General features: G+C 37.1%; 1 protein-coding gene across 1 annotated transcript in view; it reads left to right on the forward strand.

Moving 5' to 3' along the window:
• Positions 1–23901, forward strand: part of LOC129230571 (HEAT repeat-containing protein 3-like) — a 98671-nt gene that overhangs the window by 23622 nt on the left and 51148 nt on the right. Inside the window, 1 exon segment of the mRNA XM_054864976.1 lies at positions 14943–15030. Coding sequence (XP_054720951.1) covers positions 14943–15030 — 88 coding nt within the window.

Consider the following 23901-nt stretch of genomic DNA (forward strand, 5'->3'; position numbering starts at 1 on the left):
TCTCCCCCGAAACTTTTTTGGTTTTTTCGTTTTCAAAATGCATTTAAACGAAATTTGGTAATGTTAGGAGCAGGAGAGGAAAGAGAGCGCTCCCTCGTCTATTTTCCGGAATTGAAACGTTAAAATTAAATTTTTATCTACAATTATGATAATGAAAGGGGTCCCTGGAAGTTTTTAGAAATTTTAGCTCTTTAAACGCAGTTTTAGACGATCTTTGGTTGTACTATGGAAAGGAGATCGAGGCCCATCCCGGAAAATGTTGTAATTTGTGATTTTAAAAGTGCATTCTAGATTATCATTGGTAATGTTAGGGGTTGAAGAGGTTCGTTGATGCTCCGTGACCATATTTCAAAATTGAAACTTTAAAAACGCAATTGTAGATTATATCCGATTTTTTTAGAAGGATGGTGTGTTGGGCTTTTCTCTCCCCCAAAAATTGTAGCTGTAAAAACGCATTTAGGCTATCTGCAGTGATGTTAGGGAAGGAGAGCCACTAATCGCCGCTCAACTGTATACTTCAGAATATCGTGAAACATATTGTAATATTTTTTTTTTGGGGGGGGGGCGAAATGCGAAAAAGCTTGGGAAAAAAAATTGTTTCGAGAAGAAATTTTCCATTCGCCTTTCTTTTCACCCCCCCCCCCCTTTGTGCTCGGCGCCCAACGCGGTCGCATGCCAGACATCCTCGAATCAGCACTGTTCATCACTAGATAGTATAAAATGAAGTCTGCAAAAAGCGTCCGTTTGTTTAAACGCGCTAAACTCGAGAACTACCCGGCCGATTTCCCTAAAACCTTCACAGCATCTTTCTTTTAGCCCCGGAAAGGTTTGCAGACAGGTTTGAAAAAAAAGAAAAAATGACGATTCGTTTTTTTTTTTTTTTTAATTCTAATATAGACCCAATTTTTAAATAAAATCCCTAATATGGGGGTGAAAAATTACTTGCACATATATTAATATTACATATAGTTGGAAAGGGAAGAATTTTCCGCGTTCTACGCAATTTGTTTCAATGCTCTAACTTAATTGCGGCGGGAGTTATTTGCGTTTTTAGCTCGAATTTTTTTAGGCTTAGCTGACATTTAGGCACTACTTTCTTCATTAAATCTATCAATAAAAAGTGAACAAACTGTCTCACAGTTTTGTTTTTTGACACCATTGGAAAAAGCGATATTTTTTACTTCAGATCCATCTTGACCTATGGTCGAGAAACAAAGCTTCTATGTTGAAAGGGGAAAAAAAAAAGTTTTAAGCCTTTTTAAATCAAGTTCAAAAAACCGCGCCGCATCAACGCTACGGTATTTTCAATAACTGTTGAAATATTCCGCAGCGCTTCTGAATCATGAATAACACTTAAGTGCTATGTAATGCTGTTAGTTATGATTAGTTATATCAGTGGTGAATCTAGGGGAAGGAGCTATTGTTGGAAGCGATCCCAAGACGATGTAAAAATTTTTCGTCCTCAGTCCCCCACTACTCCCTCCCCTCCCCGGAATAAAGTCTTTGCTTGCCACCGAGTTATAGAGAGAAAGGCGCCGCGCCGTAGGAAAGTTAGATGTCCAAAATAGGCGCCTTGGTTCAAAAATATCTTGGAACCATAGCATTAGCTAACAAGGGCGCCCATATGGGGGGGGGGGGCAAGTAGAGGCTCAAGTCACTTTTATTTTGAAAACGATGGGAAAAAATCCGTTACCATTTTTTTTCTCTGGGAAATAGGTAAATTTGGATGAGAATGGAAGAAACAGAAACCGATAATGAAAGTAACTTTGATTTTAAAAACTCCTATTACGTATAGTTTTATGACGTCAAGTCGTCTTATTTGTTTTTATCATACAATAAATCTTATGGAATTTGGGCGCCATAATATCCAGTACAAAATCCAAAAAAAAAAAAAAAAATACTTAAGCACCGGCGCACCGGGAATTTTCCCGGTATCCCGGCGGCCCAGTACGCCACTGATTCGAAGCCCAATGATCTTCAAAGCAGCAAACAAAAGCATTTTCTTCAACTCGAAACAGAAAGGGCTGAGGGGGCAAAAAAAAAAAGGAGAAATGCGTTCCACGAATAGGTTTTCTAGGAAGATTAACGAAAGGACAGTCGTTTCGAGCACTTTCTTGGAAGAGTAAAGGGGTGAAATTCACAGATTGAGTATTAGTTGCATTAAGGATGAGTATTTCAAGTTCATGGTTAAAGGTCATTCAAGTTAAAAGCCATTTTGCTCTGTTATCTGGTTTAGTACTGTTCTGTGATCGCTCTCTTTCTTAAAATTATGATTCCTTAAAGAAAACCAAGATGATAGGAGGGAAAAGAAAGTTTAAGATTTTTTCAAGTAAAGAAAAAAGGAAAATCCTAGAATATTGGCCAGGTTAGATTTGCAGCAATTGCTAACCTCAAGTGGATAAATAATTAATCAAAAAACAAGAAAAGGAAAAAATCAGGCACCAAAAAGCAATAAAAGACGTTTTCTTCAAAAAGATATGCTCAAAGTTTCTTTTACTGTCAAAATGTTTCCTTAAACTGGCAATAAAGCACTTAATAATGTAATAATAGAATAAAGACCTAACAAAACTAATACAGAGGAATTTTGATCAAGAGCCCATGTTGTCTATAGTATTGATTTCAAATTTTCACCATCATATTCCAAATTTCTATAAAGTTTCTTAAAGCCCCCGTATCTTAAAACCTCTTTATCTCGATTTTTTCCCTTCCTGTGAAATTCGAAACATACAGATTCAACTGTATGTAATTTTCCCACTGCGCCACTCATAAAATTAAACATACTTAACAATTTTCAGAATCTATGACAAAAAAAGGCTACATATACGTAGATTTAACAAATCAATCTCATTTCTAATGCGAAGTGTGAAATTTCACTCAATTATCAAAAAAATGTTACAGCACAGTGAGGAGTGAGGCGTCTTTACGCTTGAGGGTCACTCATTGAGCTGATTTTCAATGGTACTGGGGGGGGGGGGGGAGCGAAGTGTATTTTTAATCACTGTTATTCAGAAAAAAAATTTTGATTTTTTTTTCTTTTCTTTTTCTTTTCTCTTTTTTTTCTTTTCTCTTTTTTTTCTTTTCTCTTTTTTTTCTTTTCTCTTTTCTTTTCTTTCTTTCCCTCTCTCTCTCCTTTTTTTTGGGACAAACATTTCGGGGGGGGGGGGGTTTGTCCCCAAAACCCCCCCCCCACTTAGCTACGCCCCTGACGAAGGATTAAAGCTAGAGAATTTAAGTAGCGGTATTTACATTTTGCTGTTTGTAGACAAGGCAACTGATCGTCCCGAAACATGACCGGCCCACCGGGCAAATGCCCGGTTGCCTGCCGGGTGTATCCGCCACTGCCTGCGTCGAAGATGTGAAGGTCTGTACGACTACCAAGCATGATGCCTCCCCAAACGAGAACACCGCGACCTCCATACCTGTCCCTTTCAATGATGTTCGAGGGATGATTGTGGCTTCCCTGCTCTCTCCAGATGAGTATGCGATGAGAATCGCTTCTCAGACTGAATCTGCTCTCATCTGTGTATGAGTACTCGTCCCCATTCATTGTCTCTCCGATTCCGGTGTTCCCGGCACCACAGAGAACGCCTTCTCCGATGGGCAGGCGTTAAAGGTACAACCGTATAGGGCGTCGCGTCGTACAAACTGTTAGATTTTTAATTTAAACTTTCACAAAAAGTGAAAGAATCATTAAATTTTGAAAAAGAATCATTAAAAATACGTTTTTGCATCATGCAGAATCAATCCTTTTTCAATGTAAACATTGCATCACATTGTGACGTCATTTGTGCGATCGATCGCGATAACTCAGTTAAATGAATGAACTTTTGGGTGAACCGAGTCACCAGTTCATTGTATCTTATAACTGCGAGTTTTTTTTTTAGATTGAGTTACTTTTTGATTGGCAACACATCTTTAACTTTCTTGCATTGGCAACACATCTTGTGTTTTGCATATTCTTAATTTGAAAGCCATGTGAAGACCTTAAATACTTTGAGCGATCTTTTCCGCTCTCTCTCTCATCTCTCTCACCTAGCATGTGTTGCATGTAGTAATTTGTCATGTCTGCCAGTGCTCTTTACTCCTGGCAGATCGTAATACAAAGTGATGTCAATTTTAAAGTTATAAAACGCCTTTATGCCTATTTAGTGTGTTACGGAAATGCCTTATATTCTATGGCAACAGCATGTTCGTAAATTGAATGTTTCGTTGTATAATAGCGGCTGATATATATATTTATTTTTTCAAAATGCTTTTTAAATATCAATGAAGATGTTGTCCTACAACTTAAGAAATCTTTTGAAAATAATAAATACAGATTTTCCTTGAGGAAAAATGCTCCACGTGTTTTTCATTTTCTTCAACTTCAGGCTGTGGACATGTTTTGCAGGTTCACTTCTACTAGCGGTGTAGTAAGTCTAATTCTACTACACTTAATGCTCACACAAACAGACCACCACCGTGCAGTCTTCTGGTCACGGTAAAACGCGATATCGGTCGTCCAGTCGCCTGTGTCGTGTGTCTAGCGATTTCTCCCGCTGTCTGCCGCCTGTTTCTTCTGGCCTGTAAGACAATATGCCGGTCATCTGCGGTGTGATTCCTCGTGGATGACCACTACTGAACCCCCGGATAGCCGTTCCTGTAGTTTGAAATTGTCTCCAAAGTCGTGAAACGATGCTGTGAGCAATTCCGAACTCTGCAGCCACACTTGTCACACTGCGGCCTTCCTCCAACTTCCCAATGATTCGACCTTGGGTAAAAGCATCCAGATGTCGTCTAACAGATTGATTATTCACCATTTCTCGCTGAGGCAGCAACTCGGTGTGGTTTTAACTGCTATACGGCGTGCAATCTCTTTGCCAGAAATACTGATCTTACACCGACAACATGCTTTATACTACTCAGACACTCCCCCATTACGTTTGCCTGCATATCTGCGCATGTGCTACCGTACACTTCTTACTTAATCTCCTGATTGGTCTTTCTGTCCGCTCTGCCTCTTCGTTCAGATGATATGCTAATTTTTCGACTTCGTCCTTAATTTTTGCACACCAGTGTATGTTTTTCCAATTTAGGGGGTGAAGATTAGAGTAAATTGGGGAAAAAACATAGAAAATTCACTCTAAAAATAATCGAAAATAGTGCGTTAAAAATGCAATTTTCGGTAATCTTTGATGACATTAGGTGGAAGCAGGGGTTCACCCATGAAAATGTTCCGAAATTAAAGGTCTGACAACAGTTTTAGGTTCTCTTTGTAAAAGTATCGCAGTATTTAAAATATCCGAAAATTCGGTTTTTATCCAGCGTACGTTCTGACCTTGGGGAAGGGGAGGGGAGCTACAGTCCCCTTAGCCAGCAAACAGACTAAAATATGTGACTTAATTTGAAACTAATAACTTCAGTTTAAAAAGCTTCGACAGCAGGACGAAGTTTTTTCCTCTAAGACTTTCCATGCCATTGCAAATAACATTGTGATCTGATGTGAGTTTTGATCAAATGGGAGAAGGGGCTACTGTTCCTATAGCTCCCCCCCCCCCCCCAACCTAACATTAACACAGCAACATATATAGTTTATATATTTATTTAAAAGAACGCATATTTAAGTTTGCAAAAGTATCGAATTTTGTCTAGTGTTATTTCTGACCACATCGGGGGGGGGGGGGGGGCTACAGCACCCTTAGCTTGAGAACGAAGTAAAATGTATATAGTTAGTTTAATTTGAAAGTAATAACTTTCAGATGAAAAAAAAAAGCGATTGCAGAACACGAAACTATTTTCTCCAAGCCTTTCCATTCCATTACAGATCACAATTTGATCCGTTTTTTAGTTTTGACCAAATAAGAGAAGGGTTGGTTGCAGCCCCCCTTCCCCCTTCTCCTTCCATTAATATTCCACTATATATAGTAGTTTATTTAAATATAATGCATATTTAAATTCGCAAATGTATTGCAGTATTAAAAGTCTCTGAAATTTCGATTTTATCTAGTGTAAATTCGGACCTCATGGGGAGGACTATAGCCCCCTTAGCCCCCCTTCTGGATCCGCCACTGCACACACCCACAAAACACTCCTCTTTCTAGCATCACCGAAGGAAGATGAAAAAGAAAAATCTTTTTCCTCATTTCGATGAATAGGAGGGGGAGCAAAAGCTTCAGTTGTCCCAGGGGCCGGTCAAGTGTTTTTCCCGATGCACATTTTCGACCCAGTTCGCCACTGCTACTAGGTCCAAGTATTGACAATATGATTCTAATGCTAAGTATAATAATCACTCGATGTTGGGGAGCGGAAGGAGGGGAGGGGGTGTCTATCTCGTAAAATTTTCGAATTTGTAGTCTTAAAAATGCATTTTAGATGAGCTTTGATAATGCTTGGGAGAAGAAGAGGTTTATCGTGGTGATACAACTGCGTTTGATAGAGTAAAAAGAATGTAAAATATTGGGGGGACATTTCTGAATTGAAGTATTTACATTTTTTAAAAACTTGCAATTCCACTTTGGGTGGGAAGGTTTCCGCCACGGTCGCATTTTTCGCCAAATGCGAAAATACTATCTAAAATACGAAAATGAAGCAAGTCGTTTTCGCTTTTCTGCTTAAGTAAAAAACTAAATACAGAAATGATACACGATTCCAGAGAGGAAGCTAGCATGGTGATTTTCACGAAAATTTTTTGTTAAGGTTGTTAAAATAACTAGTACGGCAGGCTGACGTGTTATGTTCATGAAGAAAACGAAGCCACACAAAAGTGACACATTTATTCAAACACTTTCGGACAATACAAGAAGGGAAAAAAGAAAATGGTAAAAATTCCAAGGGTTATCTACACGTGATTCGTACAAGTGCGAGCCGCGAGCAACATGGCGCTAAGACAACATGTAGCGCTTCACTTCTCTTCAATAGCAAGAAGTTGAGCTGTCAATATTTGTTGCCGCACTAGTAAGTTCAACAACTATTAGTTTTAATGAGCATTATGTCCCCTCTATCCTGCATGTATTCGGAACTCCAGCTCTCGAATACACTACCTTGCGGTGATTTACAAAACTGCCGATGAAACTAAAACATTGCCACGTTGCGTTCCACGTGTGTCTGTTGACGTAAACACAGGCAGTTTGTTCTGAGTATTTATTAACGCAATCGATGTGTCTTAGTTTGCTTTCAGCTACAGAAATTAATTCGTCCCTTAGTAGTATTCTCGAGCTTCTCAAAATAATGTTAGTTTTCCTTATTTCTTTCAAAAAAGTATTAAATGGTGGAAGCGTAAACAAGAAAACTCTGGATTAACAAAATTGGATAACGTTATACCAGGTAAAATTTTTTATTGTTTTGTATGAATTTGTAAGAATGAGTTTTTTTTAATCTTAAATTAATTTAACTAATCATATTTTACAGCAGCATTTAGTTGGAATGGACAGTATGCAAAATATTTTCTTGAATTTATTATCGTAGAACAAAATGAAAAATGTTTCACCGAGAAAGAATTTACTTTATTCCTTTTATTCTCAGCTGAAAGGTTTCGCCAAATTTGTTTAGGGTTATAGTTTTAGTATTGTGTGAGCAAAGTAGCCTTGGCGAGATTTCGCGTTTTTAGTTAAACCATTTTTAATTTTTATCGTGAGTGGAATAAAATGATAGTAAGATTACAGAATTCGATAAGTAAAAAGAAATAATGGTCAATCAACTGAAAAGAAAACTACCACCATATATAAACTGTGAGTACACATTTTATTTATTTTGTTCTGACCAGGAAACATCACGAGTTCAGTAATCATGAAAAAAGTTAAAAATGGTCGCATTCGAAAGAGTATCTTTAGAAAAAAATTTGACCCAAATATTGTGTGCCCTCGTCCTTTTGTTTTTGAGATATGGGGGGTCAAAGTCTGTCGAAATCTTACGAATATTCGCCAAATTTAAAGACTTGGCAAGAAATGGAAAATACCACGTGATTTCATCGCCTGCGTCTAGCAAGACTATCATTTCCATTTCTGGTCATCTGCAAAGCGCGTAAACGATGTTTCGAATTAACCCTTTACTTGTGTGGGTAAAATTAAAAAGTAACTATGAAGCCTGTGAAATGGAAACTAGAGAGCTTTATCCAGAGGAGCTACAACTTTATAACGAAATTGAACGCAAGATTTAACTTTGTAATCGTGATAATAATGCATTTCAGAATTTAAGTGCATTTCAAGTGTGTTTTACTTAACTAATTTAAGTTTGTACTCTTGTAATGAAATGTCTTGTAAGTAATTAATAATTATGTACGAGAATCAATTATGAATAAGTAAAAAAAAAACATGCTTATTAAAGCTTATATATTGAAAATAAAATGGATAGTTTTTGATGTTGAAAGAACATGATCATGGATTGTAGTATCCCAGCTCTTATTTATTTTTTCAAAAGTTATTATCATTCATGAAGTTTTATTGTCTGACCACTGCTAGCGAAAATGTTTAATTTAAAATCGAAAAAAATAATAATTAAAAAAAAGAAAACAACGGATAGTAAATGTCAAAAATTTGCACAGCAAAACTAACGATGTCGAAAATTACTTCATAACAGATTCTTATCAAAAATTTTATAGTCGACGTTCATTACAACAACCCCTGTAGTTCGAAAAAGTCTGTCACTGCAACTGAAAGTCGCTATAACGTAAATGCACATCATATTGCATGTTATTTAGTCATTTTTAAAAATACTGAAGTCACTTTTACCAATTATGTTTCACGTTAAAAGGGAATTCAAATACGAGCAAAATAAAAATTAATAGTTTTTTTTTTTTTTTTATTTGACTTGTTAGAGGGTTTACACATAACTTGAAAACGATACACATAACGAAAAACACACTGGAAACAACTGACAGAAATCGTTTTTTTTTTTAAATTTGAGAACAGGGTTTCAAATCTTTAAAAATGTCGTTTTCTTCGTATTTAGATACTGTTGAAGACTTCAGATTTACGACTTTTCAAAAAAAAAAAAAAGACTTTAAAGTGTGTTTACCGTTTCTCTACGGTTATCATATTTTTTTCAAAACAGTTTCATCATCGAAAAAACTCTTTCAGTGGAAATATTTCACCCGCAGAAGCATAAAAGTTTTAAACATCAGTTTTTTAACAGTCTTAAGAATAACAAAAAATTCCATTGTTTTTATAATAAAATAAAACAAATATTTCGGGCTGTGGCGTTTTCCCCTATACAGTTGCACGTTAATATCCCGGAACACAAGCCCCTAAAAATTTCAATGCCGCAGTCTGTGCCACGACACCCCGCGCCATGGTAGTCACCCCGAGTAAAGAATTAATGCGATATTTCTCACGCGCTTTGGTGGTGACCAAATATGGAAGTGAAATGTCTTGTCAGATGCAGATGTTGAATTCGCGTCGTACCTTCCCTTTGTGAACAAAACTCGCTAAATTTGGCGACTTTACTAAAAATTTCGGCAATTTTTAAGACATCATATTTCGATAACGTGGTCACGAGGGCACGTAGTTTCAGTGCCATAAACATGTTTTCCAATGCTCTTTCGAATGCCACCAATTTGGAATTTTTTTGAATTTCCTTGATCGTGATGTTTCCTGGTGAGTGAATTTGAATAAATATCAGTTTTTCTCTCTTGGAGGGGTCTTTGTGGTATTTAGGCGTGTGGCTCTTCTGAGGAAAGGTAGCACTTTTCATGTTGAGCGTATTTACAAGTGCTGTACCTGTACTATACATGAGTATAGTGTACAAACAGTACTATAAATGAAAGCCATTGCTTGCTAAACATCTCTGTCAAAGTAAGCTGTTTGAATAGTTTCGCGAGGGAAGGACATGCAGACAGATTCATTATTTGGTGAACCGCTGAACGTTTTCGGTTTTTTTAAGCTCTGCAAATGATTCGGATAATTAGCGATTCTTAGAGTCAGAGCTCAAATAGTTGGACTTCAACTGTGTTTTTAATCCTTAATGGCCAACAAATAAAAATATCGATTTCAAACGTTCCAACGCCATCTCCCCCATTTAGGACTTATTAGATTTGTTTTCATTAGAGCTCAAATGCTAATTTTGAAGAATAAATAAGAAGTTTTCTTACTGCCGATTAATTTTCTGTCTTAAATTCTGAAATTTTCTGTTTTCAAGGTGAACAATAAAGCTTTGACGTGCCAAATTAAATCAAGAATTAAAAATTAAGCCCCCTCCCTCGACTACACCATTGCTAATTTCCAACCCTATTTCTCCGACGACTTCTGTTTCTTTCAATTCATGGTGCCTTATCTTTCTTTCCTTTCAGAAAACTTATTTCGAAAGAAAGAACGGGTTGTGTCGAACAGGAATGGAATACGGGCCTCTCCTTTTAGAACTCCCGCGCGGGCAGGAGCAGCAGATATGGATACCGCCGTAAACTTTTCCGGAATGCCACCTGACCGAAGGGCCGAGAAACCCCCTCGGGCTCAACCAGAAGGAATAAAGCGCGGGAAAAGAAAAGGAAAAGAACAGCCCATCGAAGATGCAAAAGGCAAAAATCTCACGACCATGCAGATCGGGCTTGCGATCCATTAGCAGTGTATTTCCCTCGGTGACATACTCTTGCAGGCGCTCTATACATCAAGACGAACTCGGCTTGCCTCTACGGGATTTTATGCACCGCTGATGCGGCAAATAATGCGTCAGAGAAGCCCCCCCCCCCCCCTCACTTTGGGCCTCCCCGTCTCTCCTTTTCGCTTTTTTGTTATTATTTGGAATTTTAAGTTTCTCTGATGGAATACCATCGCACGGCTGTCGCGGAAGTTTGGGTATTTTCGCCGGACTTGGAGAAAGTAATTTTTTATACGTAAGTTGACTGGGTTTGTTTTTGGTGGTCGACTTTTCCACCGCTGGTGGTTTGCGAAACTATCCTAGAGTTGTCAGAGTTCCCCCCCCCCCCTTCTTTCCTTTTTTTTTGTACTTTTTCGATTGCGTTTGTGTTTGAAATATGGGAGCAATATTTACGCAAAGTCTTAGCCTTCGAAAAGCGTTCTCTGTCTAATCCCTCTACTTTTCTCCTTCTCTTTCTATGTGGAGTGTTGAAAGATGGTTTTGATTTTTGCACAGCAAAAAAATATATACAGATTTTGTTTCGCTTTTTTTTATTTTTAAAAATATATTGTTAAAGGTTTAAAATATATGGACCTAACCTAAATACAAAAAATATTCTTGTAAAGATGCAGGTATAAAGTGATACGGGGAAGAATGAAAATAAAAGCAAAAATGGAAGTAATAAAAAATAAACCGTTAACTGGGTTAACTTAACCCAAATTTTGCAAAAAAAAAAAAAAAAAAAAAAAAATTGGTCAGATTGAAGTTAATTTAAAAAGAATCAGTAAAGCTAGGGGCCCCCCGAACTCAAATTTTTGGGAGGGCGGAAATTCTCAATTTGCCGAATGAACTCCGAACTTAGCCGAATGATGATAATTTTGCCGAATCGTCAGCCCAAATTTGCTGAATAAGAAATTTTTTGGAAGGTCACGGTGACCTCCCGTGACCCATCGGAGCCCCCCTGCTGGAGACTCTCAGATCATTCTGTTAAACATCCACGTTTTGGTTGCACCCCCAGATGTATCTCGTTAGGGACCATTCTTTAATTACGTAAGGATGATTTTGGCAATTTTTGACCCTCCTCCCCCATGTAAGGGTACGTAAGATTTTTCACCCCCCCCCCCTCCGGTGCTATTCTTACGTAAGATTCCGTTTCGTTTTCCAAAATAATAAAAATAACGAATCTACGAATCTTTTATCACTGGAATCGTTATTAAATTCACTATTATTAAATTAAACCTTATTGTATCAAGAAATATCTACTAAAAAATTGGAATCTAGACAAAATGTTTTTTTGACATTTTTTTTTTTTTTTTTTGTATATGATGCGATAATAATTAAAAATAAAACATGCCATACAAAGTGCGATTTTTTTTTACACCATTCATTCCTTGTAAAACAAATAAAAAAACAGCTCATCCTGATAAGTTTTGTATCTTAAAGACGCAAATGGAATATGATCCCTGCCAAACCATTTGACCACGCGATTTCTAATGTAAAATATCGACTTGAAAAATATTACGTAAGAAGGGTTTGGATTACCCTCCCCCCCAGTAAGGGTATGTAGAGATTTTTCCAACCCCCCTCCCCCTCGGAACCCGTACGTAATTAATGAATGTCCCCTTAGTTCACACTAACATTAAAGTTACACAATTAACTTGTACTACTAAAATTTAAAATTCCTGCAGTCGATATCGTCTGCACTTGCAAAACTTTTCTGCATTTCCCCGGAATCCAGGGTTTTTTTAATTGACGAATTCTGAGGCGTTCTAACTGACCTTTCGGGACCCCGGTGCAACTCAGGTGTAAGTTTCTGTTTCGTCTTCTGAGGTATGGAATGGTTATATAGTTAAGGGTTTATCGTGTTTCCCTATTGTATTTTGTATTTTACTTGTTTTAAATTAACTCAGACAAAATTACCTAAATATCAGTGAACCAGCAGTGAAAACCTTTCCATGTTTCTTTCTAAGGGTTAGCAAAGTTATTATTATTATTATTCTATAAACGCATTTTGATAGTAGGAAGGGGGATGGAAGAATTCAACCCTTGACGTTTAAAAAAAAAGTGAAGCCATTTTTCTACTTACGATTTGTTTGAAAATTGACGAAACAACAGCGGCAAAAAGGGAATGAATTCTTGCATCTAGTTCGAGTGCCTTTGTGCAGAATGAACTCGTGTAGAGGTGCGACATCGATGGCAAAACATCGATGTTAGAAATTAAAACATCGATGGTATTGATACATCGACCAAAAAACATCGATGTTTTAAAACATCGATCTTTTTATCAATGTATAACATACATTTTTGAATATGCTACACTAATTTAAGCAATACAAAAGAATACGTATCCGACGAATATATTGAAAATACTGAACTTCAAATCATGAATATAATTTAATAAGAAAAATTTCGCCACATCTTGGTGTTATAGTAGGACAAAAATTGATAATAAGACAAGCTAAGATTATTACAAACTAGTTATAGTAATAATGAAATATTTTCAAACTGAATGAAACTAAAAGTAAAATTACATAAAAAAAAGAATCTAACTAGTAAGAAAAATGTATCATAGCACTTACCGTCAGTTGAATGATGAGAAAAAGTTGTGCTAATTATTTTAAAAATACAAAATTAATTCTAACAGTTATTTTTAAGAGCAAGAAATATGTGTTGTACTGTTAGTTAATAATTAAACACAAATTGTAAGTAATAGAGGAACGACTTGTTGGGGGAAGTTGATAAGCAACCCCGAATAATATTGGTGTTGACAGTTTGGAGAAATAGAAGTTTGTTTACTTTGTTCTCCAGACGCGCATTTCTCTTTTCGCAGACTATCCCGCCAGTCAGAGAAACATGTCTTTCCGATGGAACAGAAGTTGCCATCACTATCAAATACTTTAAAGCAACTTTTACCAAGCTCTCTCTTACCAGTTATAATTTTCACCCTAGTAATGTTATCCCTTTAGTTTAAGAACTGGGGCCTTGAAATGCACCATACCACCAGTGTCAGGTTCTTCTAATGGCTTTGACCTTTTCCTCACTATCTAGTTAATCTTTTACTATCTTGTAGTGACTTTCCCAAAAATCATCCTCTACACAGAAAAATTGATCTTATAAAATGGGTGCAAAAAAATTATTATTTTTTAGCAACTCCATAAGTAAACTTAATTACCTAGCAAAAAAATTGGAGCAAACTTTATGATAATTTTCAATTAAAATGCTAAAACATTGAAACATCGAAACCAAAACATCGATGGTCCAAAAACATCGAGAGAAAAACATCGATGTTTCCAAAACATCGACATCGATGTCGCACCCCTAAACTCGTGCCACTTGGACAGGAAAAAGGTTAACATCTAGTTATACGTGCACGATGGCTGGTGGTCTGAAACCTTCTGAAATACAGTAGAACCTCGTTTATCCGTCTCCCGTTGATTGGGATTTCCGGTTAATTCGGATCAATTTCGTGGAGTTTTTATAAAGGTTTATGTTTATATAAGTTGTCTATATATTTGCTGAACTATAGTACGCCAAACATTCGCTTTTTATTCGAATTAAATGTATGACTCCTGCATAGATCGCTTAATAAATTATAGCAATCTATAACAAATATCATGACGTACTTGGAGCGAGTCCGACACCACTGCAGCTAAGCTATAAATGATAAAGTGTGGATTTTGCAAAACAATCTTACGTAATTTTGTTACAAAGCATTGTTTTTTGTTGTAATAAAAGGTACTTTTGCTTATTGAGCAATCACGATTGCTTATTGTTCTCATTTGACCGTTTTTGGTGTCCGTGCCTTTTTCAACTTGGACCAGAAGCCTTTGCAGCACCACCGCCCACCGTCCTCTGCTGGAGGCGCGGCGCGGCTGCTCCGGTTTTGAGCTATCCGCTTCTCCTGGTCGGAGGCGTCCATGTCCTACACACACATACACACACACACACACGACTTCACACACATACACTCACACACGCCTACGTGCATACACACAGGTCTACACACACACACACAACTATGCACAAGTAACCGCCCAGGAGGAGAGGCAGACTTGGGGTGGGGGACGGGGACAGGGACAGGAGCCGTTTCTAGAAACAATAATTCCAATGAGTAGGGTCTTGTCTCAGTTCGTGATTGCGAAAAACATAATTTGAATTCAAAATTTTTAGAATTCAAATTAATTTTCTTTTTTTTGAGAATTTGTTTTGATTATTTTCCATACTGCCCGGGTTTTCCGGATTTCCTTTGATCCCAGTTAGTTCGGACAAACGAGGTTCTACTGCACTAACAGAAAAACGAACTCAAATAACCCTGCAGGAAAATCGGTGTCTGTTTTGTAGCACTAAATCAATTTCTCCCCTTTCATTGATCGTGATTTTTCCTGTTTCTCTTTCAGAAATGTCGCTACGTGTGGTGGTTACTCAGTCTGCCAAGCTATGGTAGATCAAGACATTTTAACAAGCCTGGTGAGCCTCCTGCAACAGGTAAGAAACTGTTATTCATTATTTCCTGTTTCAGCGCGATTTTCCTCTTCGTTTAGATACATATGTTACTGCAGGGGTCGAAGTAGTCCTATATATCCTATATTTCCTATATTTTCAAGAAAAGCATCAAAATCGTCCTATATTTCCTATATTTTTGAAAAATGTCGTATATTTCTTATATTTCCGTTTTTTGTTGTTGAACCAGGAGGACATTAATTCTACAAATTTTGGTGCATGGTACACTAAAGGAAAAGATGATTTTACCGCTTTTTGCCATTTTTGCAACTGTTCAGTGCCCATAAGCAATAGTGGATTTTCGCAATTGAGGCAGCATGCTAAAACATTCAAGCATAAAGAAGACTCTGAAAAACGTCAAGAGGATCCTTCTCAAGCTCTGTTTGTTCTTAGCACAAGTGTTAAAGGGTTCAGTTTAGATATAAAATCAAATAACAGTGGAATTAGTACTTGAATCATGAGTGAGGAAGAAAAAATAACAATTTTCTTTGTTCAAATTTTATTTAATTATTTCGTTTATAAAGTACACTGTTTTTTTCAAAAATTATTCTTTCAACTACAGGAAAGTCATTTCAGATGTAAGGAATAATTTTATTTGAGGTTTTTTTTAAAACAAAATCACTGATAAGAATAAATAAATAATATAGGATATGTATTATTTCTTTTTTCATAGCAAAAATATTCATATAATGTGTCCTATATTTGTCCTATATTTTTTGCGGAAAATGTCCTATATGTGACAAGTCGGTCACTTCTACCCCTGTTACTGTGAAAGACCGAAACCTCGTAAACGTCATCGTCCCGACGGTGAATGTCGACATTCACATGGCAAAGGCATCGGCGGAAGACCGAATATTTCCTATGAATCAGCAGCAAATGTTGATTCTCCAAGAAACATCTCTCCTCAACTGCCTACTTCTTTAGCTGATGTGTTTGGGACACCTTCAACTCTAAACGCTGAATTAATCCCTATTTGGCTTGGGGTTGTCCTTAAATGATGTCACATTTTTTTCTTCAACTTTTTGACCCCCTTCCCCGTTTTGTCACAAAATATCACACTATTTTTCATTAACATATTGTAAAGAATGCGTGAATGCCCTCCCCCTTGTCCAGGGGGGCTTATGATCCGAAAATTTTGGGTTGCTATTTCCGAAAAATTTCTGCTGACAACACACCTTAAAACTAAAAATTTAACGAAATGAATTTAAAAAAAACTTTTAAAATGCTTTTTTTTCAAATGATTTTTGTCTGCATCATACTTGAAGAGTTTTTATGGGGGAAGGGGAGGGGGTAGCTCCTTTATAGTATGCGAAAATTTCACTGTCTTCAGAAAATTTTACTTAAGTTCACTATCACTCCTGCCCTTGTCATTAACTCACAATTTCCGACCCCCTCCCCTCAAAACGTAATATCATTTGTGGACATCCCCTTATCTGGATTTAATTTTTACTCCTTTTAAAAATTCGCTAGAAAGGGTTTTCCGTCTTTGCACTGACTACCGGGGGGAAGGGGGGGGGAGGGCAATGGGAGGACACGGGCGGTCTTCGCGACCTCCCAAAAAATTCCATGTTCCGCAAAATTTGACGATTCGGCGAATATGGAGACAGCAAATTTGCAATTTTTAGAAAACATCATTTAATGATGATTTATTACATATTTTTTGTTCGGTAAAATTCGGAGTTTCATTCGGCAACCTGAAAATTCACCCCCCTCCCAAGAATTTAATTTCGGGACTTCCCAGCGGTGTTTGTAATCCGACATTTCAAGAAAATTTTGGGTTGCCGTTTCCAAAAACTTTGGGTTGGCAACATTCTAAAACTGAAAAATTATATTTGCGGAAAAAAAAAACGATTCCTTTAAAACGTTTTTATTGAATGATTCCAATGATTTCTGTGTGCATATTTGGGCGAAAGGGGGGGGGGATCCAGCTCCCGAAAATTTCATACTGTCTTCAGAAAATTTTACTTGAGTCCACTTGCACGCCCGGGACGTCCCTACTGACTACGTCTTAATGGATTCAGTACAAAGCGTGACAAAAATATTGTCGAATAGTTAATTGTAAAAGTGGAGAAAATTACACGAATTGATTTGGATCGATTCTATCGGGGGGGGGGGGGGTGAATCGAAATGCCGTAATTGCTTACCTTTCATTTTTGGCTCATTGAGTGAGATCCATCCGAAGACAGTCAGAAGTCGAAATTGAGTAATTTAATGCATTCAACTTTTCAAATTCGAGCAATCTGCGAGAGGTATATTGATCTTTGCCTTCGGAAAACATTCCGCCTGGAGCAGATTTTGTATTCGACAGGAAAATAAGAGTTATTGAATTCTAAAGAGATTTGGAGGTCATTCGGAATAAAACGTCTGCAATTTTAAAAGATATTAGAATTCTCTTTCGCTATCTTTTCAAATTTTATCGGATTTTCCAACTCGCTCTGGCATTCCGTATGTATTGCCGTTTGGAGAAGATCATATTATTCTAAGAAAAGAAACTTCATTTGCTTATTCGGTCGGGCAGCGCGCGTCCGAAGGGAATATGGGGGGAAGGGGCTGACTCTCTCTCTCCCTTTCGCAGACGAGGCAGAAAAGAACCTCGCGGCCATTTTTCCAAAAGAGTCAGGTACATTTATGCGTACTTTTCTCTCTCTCTCTCCTTGCTCCATGCAAATGCAGGGGCGGTCTCCGGGGTGCGCCCTGTCCCACCAGGGGGCGCGCAGGAGGAAGAGAGAGGATCGCCTGCCGCGGGCGATAAGAAAAGGGGATGGGGGAGGCCGAAGATGAAAGCCAAAAAAGAAGGGACTTGAATTTTACATAGGACGTCATACCCAGTTATGATTTGTCCTCCAGAGGGCTCTGGGAGCCAGGACGTCATTTTTCTTTATTCCTCGTCTGCATATTGCGGCGCGCGTTCGGTTATTTCGATGATGACTGCGCGGCCAGGGGTGTCCCACGGGAGTTTCCTCTCCTCCGCTTACTCGGAGGGATTTTGCCGCTCATTTTCTGTTTTTTTCCCCAATGCTCCTCTGTATCCATATGCACGGACCCGTTCCTTCGTTCCATTACCCCGTTCTTCGAGTTTTGCGTAGTGGCCGTTCGGGTCGGGCGTTCATTGCTGCCATTTTGGTCCCCAATTGCGAGTGAAAGGTATTGTTAATGAGTGCAAACTGCTGAGTGTCGTCTTGGCTTGACTAAAAAAGTCCGAAACGTCGCTGGGAATTTCCGTGGAGAGTTTTGGGGTTTCACAGGTTTTTTTCAATTTCCTGTGAAAATCAAGTCTCTTTGTCAAGATGTTTCCTGAATGGCTACAAGTTGCACGAATGCAGATTTCTCATTGCCGTGAAAAATATTTTTAGCTACCAGTTTAAAGATTAACGGATCGTATTTGTTCAGTGTATCGTCTTCAGTTCGATTGCAGCCCGTCGACTAAGCTCCCAATGAGAGCGATTAAGTCTCTGGATACCGTAGTGTTGCAAGAATTGCAGGCAAGTGAAGTGATTGGTTCTTACGTGCAATTCTGCCTTAGCTTTGTCAATAATGCTTTAGCAGCTTTCGTGGAAAATCAGGAAGGTGCCAAGCTATTATTTCAAACCAACAGAGTTTTCTCTGAAGCTTCCATAGACATGGTTGGCATTAACCGGGGACATTTCTGAATTCTTCAGAAAGATTCCAGGATAATGTCAGGAAGGTTACTAGATTTTATCAGAAAGTGTTCCTGTTTTTTGCATGGTATGTAACTGTCACAAATTTTGAACATTTGACGAAGATAGAGGAAGCTCTGATAGAGGTCTGCAGCGGTGGCGGTTCAAGTCGTTATTTTAGGGTCTTCATTTTATAGGAAAAAGCAACTTTTTTGTCAATTTTTTTCGTGTGTCACTGTACTATCAGTTGGGTATATTTTTCAAAGCACAATTCTTCATTTGTTGCCCGTTATTTTCCAGGAACGTTTCTGAATTATTCTTCTGAAATTACATTACACCACAAACTGTCTGAAGTCTGTAATTTACCCCAAACAAAACACGTGGAATAGAATGTTTTACCTTTTTCTTTAGTATTGTTAATCACCGCAAGGTAGCGTATTCGAGCTCTGGAGTTGCGAATATAGATAGGCCGACGCATCGGATTTTTAATTGTTGCACTGTTAGGGTTACCACAGCAAAGTTTCGGATTTCGCCAAATTTGCAGAAAATAATATTTTATTCAATAAACAATTCACGTGCCGCTAATAATTGCTCGCAGTGAACAATCACCAAACGCGATAACTCACCAGAAAGACAACCACCCAAACACGCGCTCCGATTCAAAATGGCTAATCTAAAGCTGATGCGCCGGCTCGTTTTTATAGGGGCATTAGACGGATCATGTCCTACGCAAGTGGAATCTGTCTAGGCTTAACCTTTTCAGCCACCATTAGCCAGATTAATCTTCTTTTTAAGCACTTTTATTATACTTGGCCTGATTTTCACGGAGAAATCTGAGGCCTGTTTTTGCTTATATCTCTGCAACTAGACCACTTAGAGACTTCGGGATTTCACTAAATGATTTGCTTAATCTTAAGGTACAACTTAGCGGTGAAAAATTAAAATTCGAGAGTAAAGTTATTATTTCAGTTTTGATGGAAAACAGCAAATTTCATGTAATTTCCCTATTAAATGTTTAAATATAAAACCCATTGTTACAAATTTTGTTGCCTTGCAACAGTAATGTTAAAAGCAATCATAATGAAAATTTTGAATCAAGGCTTCTCTGAAGCAAGCATAAATCCTAGAGAGGAACAAGGATTAAATTTTAGTGCCAACTGCTTAAAGTTTTACACACGTATATAGGTTTTTTCCCTTTTTGTACTGAGCATTTATAAGAAAAAATAAGTTGAAGTTTCGTGAGGGTAAAATTATTCTATTTCTGAAATACGTTTACTCTAATAAGAATAAAATAACAGATTTTTTTTAAAAATACCAAGAACTTTTCAAAATGCACTCAAAAGGACAAAATAACTTTTCGGGGTGAGAAAGGACAATTTAAGAATTCCTGTAGTTTTCGAAAATTCCAAGAAAATGACACCACAATCGAAGAAAAGTGCGGTTCTAGTCATTTCAAACCAAACATTCCCAATAAGAAAAATATGCATTGTTTCAACACTCAAAGTTAGCTAGATAATGATAATAAATTCCCTTCATGACTTGAGCCGCACTTTTCTTCGTTTGTGGTGTCATTTTCTTGGAATTTTCGAAGAAGAGTTTTTTTTTTTTTTTTTTTATTCTTTTGAGTGCATTATGAAAAGTGCTTGGCATTTTTTAAAAAGTTCTGTTATTCGTAATCTGTAGAAGGTAGTTGCTGTCCCTGAAAATAGTAATTAGAATATCATGCATGTGCAGTAAACTCCCGATAATCGATGAAAAATTTGCCATTGCAACATCGGATAAGCGAATTTCGCGGATATTCGTTTGATAATCAAAAAAAAAAAAAAAAAGAAGAAAAAAGATCAGGATTACTGGCAGACAAAGAAAATCTCGAGTAACGATACTAGAGACTAACGTATAAATTAGTACACTTAAAACGATAACTGGACCAGTAGCGTAACTAGGGGTTAAAAGGCGTGGCTTTCGCCAGGGTGCGGCATTTCGAGTGATTAAAAAAAAAAAACTTTTTTTAAGATTTTCTTTTAATCATAAAATTTGAAAAATGCTTAAAAAAAAAAAAAAAAAAAAACCCTCGCAAGGAAAGAAAAAAAAAAAAACTAGAGACACATCCATAACATCTACTGAAAAGGAGCATTGGGCATCATTGTAAACAATTCTAAAAAAATAAGAAGAAAAAAATAATTACGATGCTACCTCCTAATTTTCGGATAAACTAAGCAATGACCTCTGGCGACTTCTCATGTGGGCGACCTTCGGGGGGGGGGGGTGCAATTTCTTTAGTTCGTCAGGGGCGCTAGACCCCATAGTTACGCTATTGAACTGGACTCTAGAAAATGTACTTAAATGCAAAAAAAAAAGTCTTCCATTATTGCAAACGGATACAGTAAATCATGCAAACAGATCAAATAAATCGAATCAAGTTAGGTTGCGCCTAAAACGTGTAAAGCAAGGATTTTTTGGAAGAAAACTGCTCCAGTCACTCGTTTACAGGCGTAAAAAGTGTAGACGTGAAAATCTGGTTTCAACTAGTCAGGTTTCTGTGACCTAGGAAAGTTTGATGTCATTAGGAAGGAGGAGGAAAAAAGAAATAGGAATGTATTTTACACATGTTAAGTTAAAATGAGTATTTTCTACATTCAGTAAGTCATCAACTCAAAAATACATAAATGAATAATAAATCAACAACTCGCAGTAACAATGTTTCACTTAGGATAATCGGGAGTTTATTGTCATAACATCTTTTATGGATCGTTTGTGAAATATCGTATCATTTATAGTCACAGACGGGGCAAGTTGTTCCGTTTTTGCTTTAGGTACTATAAAATTAACTGTAAACAAATCTTACGAAATACAACTCAAAAAAGTCTTCACATCAAAGGGGAATTTAATACTTGATTTTAATGTCAGAATAATAATTCTAGAACTAAATTTCCATGACAAATTTCGAGCTTGTTTGAAAACGGAACTTTTAGCCCCGCTCCCCTACATTCGAGATATAGAGACAACTATTGAAAACACTAAATTATTTTGGGACTTAATGAAAAACTCGAGATAACGGAATATTCGAGTTATAAGGCTTTGGGTCATCGAGAGGCGACTGTATGTACTTGGAAATTTTAAAGTAGGAGTCAGTAAAAAAAAAATGCTAAAAAGTCAGTAAAAACTAAATCTCGGAATTGGCATGTTTTTTTTTTTTTTTTTTTTTTTTTTGTAACTCCAACTCCTTTGGTCCAAAACTGGTTCGACTCAAACTCCACATCCCTGGATCGTTTTTGCAGTAAGTAATTTTAAAATTTCATATCAAACAAACAAAGAATATAATTAACATTTCGCCTCAAAAATGACGCTACTGAAATAATTTATTACTTCAGCTGAACGGGGGTGCCCATCTCCCCCCAAGTTCAGTGGCACAAATCCCCCCCTCGAAAAAAAAAAAGATCTTAACACTCTTTCCCTTTTTTATTTTTAGCTTTTTTTTAAATTTACTTTTTTTTTAATAATAGTTATTTACTTTTTTATTTTTTAGTTATCTTTTTTTATTTTATTTATTTAAAATATTTCTTATTTATTTATTTTTATTATTATTATTTTATTAAAAGAGTTTTGTACTACGCTAATGTCACACACACACACACACACACAAACTAAATAAATATATGAAAGGAAATGTAAACAGAATAAAATAAATAATTTGAATTTGAAATAAATCAAGAAAAAATTTAAATATGGGTCCAACCCTTAGGGAATCAGCAACAAATTGAAAGAACCGAACTTCCAAAAGCTTTTTTGATCGTCTTTCATTGTAAATAGCATGAAATATGCTGTAAATTTCAGCAATGTAAATTTCATGCTTATCAAACCTTCACAGCATGCAAGAGAAGTATAATACTAAAATTTTAACTAAAAATTTTGAAAATTTGATGGAATATGAACATTTAAGGCAATTAATTTCTCACTGCGCATGCGCGAAAGAAATTTTTTAAGGTTCAAAATTTCATGGCGAAATAGATTTGTCACCTTAAAAAAAGAAAAAAAAAGTCGTTGAATATCATAAGAACTTAAAAAGATATCGGCGAAATAATGAGCTGCATTTCAGTTATTCTCGATAGGCGACGAATCGTATGGGATCGTTCGCAAATTTACAACATTTGCCTGCAATTTCCAGGGCTGCCGAGAACCAAGGCGGGTTCCTTGTCGGTTTGATCGCCGGTTTCCCTCCGCCCAGGGCCGGATTTAGGGGAGGGCAGGCGGGGCTACTGCCCCGGGGCCTCCACAACAAAGGACCCCCACAATAAAATTTAACCTTCCCATGGACAGGGCCCCTAGTTTCCGACTAGGCTGACATGACCTCTTATCTGCCCTGCATACTTCTTATGAAATTAATTAGTAGCGATTTTTCCCAATCAGGTGCATTATTCCAGGTCGTTTTGGTGCATTTATTGACACCCAAGCAGTTTCAAGAATTTTTCGCACCCAAAACCGTGGGTTCGTTTGTAGTGGAGAAGGGGGTGGCATTTCTCAACATGACCCCCCAAAATGGTAGTCTGCATGTAACCCTAGTTGCACGTGCATTTCTTTTGAACGCAGGCCCAGATTTGGAAGTGTGGAGGCCCCGGGGCCACGAAGGATAGGAGGCCCCTAATCGGGGTTCGAAAAGATCATCATCGAAAATATCCGATACTTTGATATATATCCGAATATTTTGATATTTATGTATATATCCGATATTTTCGATCAGCACTTTAAAAGTAAATACATTCTGAAGTTACTGCTATTTATCTTACTACTATTATATATGCGAAAGTTTGTCTGTATGGATGTATGGATGTATGGATGTTTGTTACTCTTTCACGCAAAAACTACTGAACGGATTTTGATGAAACTTTACAATAATATAGCTTATGCATCAGAATAACACATAGGGTAGTTTTCGTCCCGTTATGGGGGGCAAAACCCCCTTGGGGGAGCAATAAAATACAATTTTCGTATAAATCCTCTAATATAGGGATGAAAAAATGCTTGCACATATTTACATTATATGTCCATCGAAAGCTCTGATTTTTCTGCTGAAGATGGCACCTATTCGAAATTTCTAAGTAGAATAAAAAACGAGTTATGAGCTTTTTAGTTCCATGTTCGAAGGCTTTCCTAAACTCAATACAGTATTTAGTGTATCATCTCAACTCCCTGTCGATAGCGACAATTGTTGTATTGTTGA

This window comes from Uloborus diversus, chromosome 9 (genome assembly GCF_026930045.1).
Source record: "Uloborus diversus isolate 005 chromosome 9, Udiv.v.3.1, whole genome shotgun sequence".
Taxonomy (NCBI): Eukaryota; Metazoa; Arthropoda; class Arachnida; order Araneae; family Uloboridae; genus Uloborus; species Uloborus diversus.